Source organism: Solanum tuberosum, unplaced genomic scaffold, assembly GCF_000226075.1.
Source record: "Solanum tuberosum cultivar DM 1-3 516 R44 unplaced genomic scaffold, SolTub_3.0 scf00220, whole genome shotgun sequence".
Lineage (NCBI taxonomy): Eukaryota > Viridiplantae > Streptophyta > Magnoliopsida > Solanales > Solanaceae > Solanum > Solanum tuberosum.
In genome coordinates, this window is record NW_006239148.1 from 702,731 (window position 1) to 705,888 (window position 3,158).

The 3,158-nt window shown below is 29.6% G+C and overlaps 1 protein-coding gene across 1 annotated transcript; it reads right to left on the reverse strand.

The window, feature by feature from the left end:
• Positions 1-644: 644 nt before the first annotated feature.
• Positions 645-2,633, reverse strand: LOC107062391 (uncharacterized). The gene is made up of 3 exons (XM_015312969.1): positions 2,390-2,633; positions 2,114-2,190; positions 645-1,532 (listed from the first exon to the last, which is right to left on the reverse strand). The coding sequence occupies exons 1-3, from the start codon at positions 2,631-2,633 to the stop codon at positions 645-647; spliced, it is 1,209 nt and encodes a 402-aa protein (XP_015168455.1).
• Positions 2,634-3,158: the final 525 nt, after the last annotated feature.

Here is a 3,158-nt window from a genome sequence, read left to right on the forward strand (position 1 = left end):
GGAAAGACAAAAATAAAATACCATTAGTTGCAACAACCCAAGTCATTTGAAACAAAATAGTCTCCACAAAAAAAATGCAATTTTCACTCAAAAAAACAATTTGTAATAGCAAAGAGCCCTTATGAGAGTTGCCACTTATAGTCTCGATAACATTGGATCATCATATTGACAAATCATCAAAATAATTTGTTGTTCTTGAAAACATAATACTCGGAATCGCTACCACCTGCATAGATAGATTTAAGGTAAACTGTAAGATATTACATATTTGACAAAAAACTATTTCTTAAAAAATAATTCGGTGTTAAATGATCAAAATATAATTTTTAAGGAAAATGTTTTCAAAAAAAAGTAGAAAATGATTTCTTCACTTTTAGGCCAAAGTTGATTTGTTTCACAAATCTTAACTTCATAGTATTGAAAAAATTTCTTCAAAACATATTCAGTTTGCCAAGGAGTCATTTAACTCAAAAAAATATATAAGAGATTGAAATCCCAATGAAACACCAATAAATTGGAATTTAATCCCACATTCTATATGGATATCAAATCTAAAAAATTGCTTTAAATTTATATTGATTTTAGCTAATACCAACAATCAAACAAAAAATATATATAATATCAAACTAGATTGAAGCACTAACCTAATCATCAGAATAAACTTGATCAAACTCACTGTCATATGAATTGGGTAGGTTAGCACCTGGAGGTCCAATATTTTGAAAGAAATAACCCATATGATTGAAATTATAATATGCATCACAATCTTCCCTCTCATTTGCATCACTTCCTTCTATATCACTCTTATTTGTCGCGATTATATTGCTTGGATAAGACATATTTGGTTCAGCAATATGTTGCTGAAAATTAGCATTTATTGTTTCAACTTCGTCACTAGTCACATTTTCAGCATCAGACATCGTTGTGCTACCTGAATATGTGTTTGTATTTCCTGCATTCACATTCAAGTTATAGTCATTAATCATCCTATTTCCAATACCTATATCAGGCATTATTTTACTACCTAAATGTGTTTTTTTATGAACTACATTGAGGTCCAAGTTGTACTCACTTTGAGTATGATGATTCCACGTGTTAAATGCCGAGCCAGGCCTATGAGTAATGTTTCCTACAATTGGGTCCTGTAGTCTTAGTGAACCAAACATTTCCAATAATGGTCTATGCTGATGTTGTTGAAGCACACCGCCAACATTATTTTGCACAGTAAAAAATGGGTTATTTAATGAATTGTCAATGCTGGGGTAGTGGGGTTGAACCTGAAATTGTGGAGGATAGAGTTTCTCTTGAATTGAACTCTCCCCTCTAGCAAAAGTGTTGCTGGTATTGGGAGTTGAAAATGGAAACTCTAGCCCTCTTTGGATTTGATTAGGAATATTATTTTGAAGATAGGGCATTGTCCCATATTTTCTATTGCTACTTTTTTGTTGAGATTCACTTAAAGATTCTTGGCCTGATGTACGACGACTACTTTTGCGCTCTTCTGGAGATCTCCAATTGTTGAAACGGCATTTCTGAGTGATGTTAGAAGAAGAAGAAAATGAAAGGAGAGTTAGACCATGAATATATTCAATTGTCATAATGACGAAAGTCATTTTAATGAGAAATATTTTTGGCATTTTGTAATTTGTGAGCGATAAAAGTCTTTTATAGTAACGAATTAAAGATTGATACTATCATTCCTTCATTGAAGAGTCACTAAAAATATAATTAAATTAGAAATGAATGATTAATATTATCACTAAAAAAGTAATTAAGGTCTATCACTAATCTTATTTAATTGGTGAGTATTTTGATAATAAAAAACTCAGTTCTTAAGATTAATAATAGTGTTTGAATAGTTACTATTGGGATAAGTATAAAACTAATTATTTTAATTTTTTTATACTATAGAATTATTATTAATATAGTTGTAGAATAAATAACTTCTCACACAAAAGTTTGATATAAATCTTTACAAACAAAATATTTTTTACTAACCAAAAATGAGAAAATAACTATAAAAATATTTTGTTTTGCCAAGTACCTTTTCACTTGACAAACACACACAAAAGGTACATGATTAACCACTTAATTTTTTTAAGGATGTACGTACCTGTAAATGACTCGCTACCTGCATCCTGGTAAGACCAGGCACATCCATAACCTCCACCATATCCTTTGGGTAACATTCTACATGTTTCATAAGACCATAATTTTAGTTTAATAGCTATATTTTTTCTAAATCAATACATGGTAATGTAAATACAACAATCACTACACCTTTACTTCAAACAAGATGATGTTAGTTGTAAGTATGAATTTTCATTGTTCATATCTCTATGTATAAATAAATTGAGAAGAAATTTAATTAATTGAAAAGTAAACTTACTTCCCTCACCTAATTGTTCCAAACTTTTCATGAATTTTGCATGAAGATCCGCAGTCCACTTTACACAGTCCTTTTGCTTAATAACCTTATCCTTTTTTATATCTTTTCTATTGTTCTTCCTCCTCCGCTTGTATTTTTCATTCGATACGATATTGTCTTCAACTTCATGAATATTATTTCTATGTTCCTCAGTATTAGGCACATCATTTGTTTCTTTAGATAATTCTTCATTATCTCCATCCATATTATGTGTATCAACATCCTTAACAATCATCTTGTCTCCATCTTCTGATCCTTTTTTCGCTTTCTCTCTTTCTATTTTTTCTCCTCAATACAAATTGCCACAAGTATTTCACAATTTCCTCATTTAGTGGCCTTTGTAGAAAAAGATATGCTCCTTCTTTCAAAGCCTTTTTTGCTAAGAGTTCATTGTATTCATCGCATACAACTGCATAATTATTTCAAGAAGTTGACAATTAGAATTTAATTGTATTAAACACTATATGAATAGCTAATTTCAAGCATATTCACTATAAAAGTTGTGTTACAAAATAATAACTTATCATTTTCTAAATAAAATAGGCATTAACAACAAATAACTAATGTCACTAAACAACAAAATATTCATTGCTACTCATATTTAACGGTGAATTGTACCAATTCTTTAGCTCTAAAAAATTTAATTTCATATTTTGTAGTTGGTTTTTGTAGTGTATTTATAAACGTAACTGACTTTTCTCACAGTAAGTGTCATAAGTGGAAGAATAGA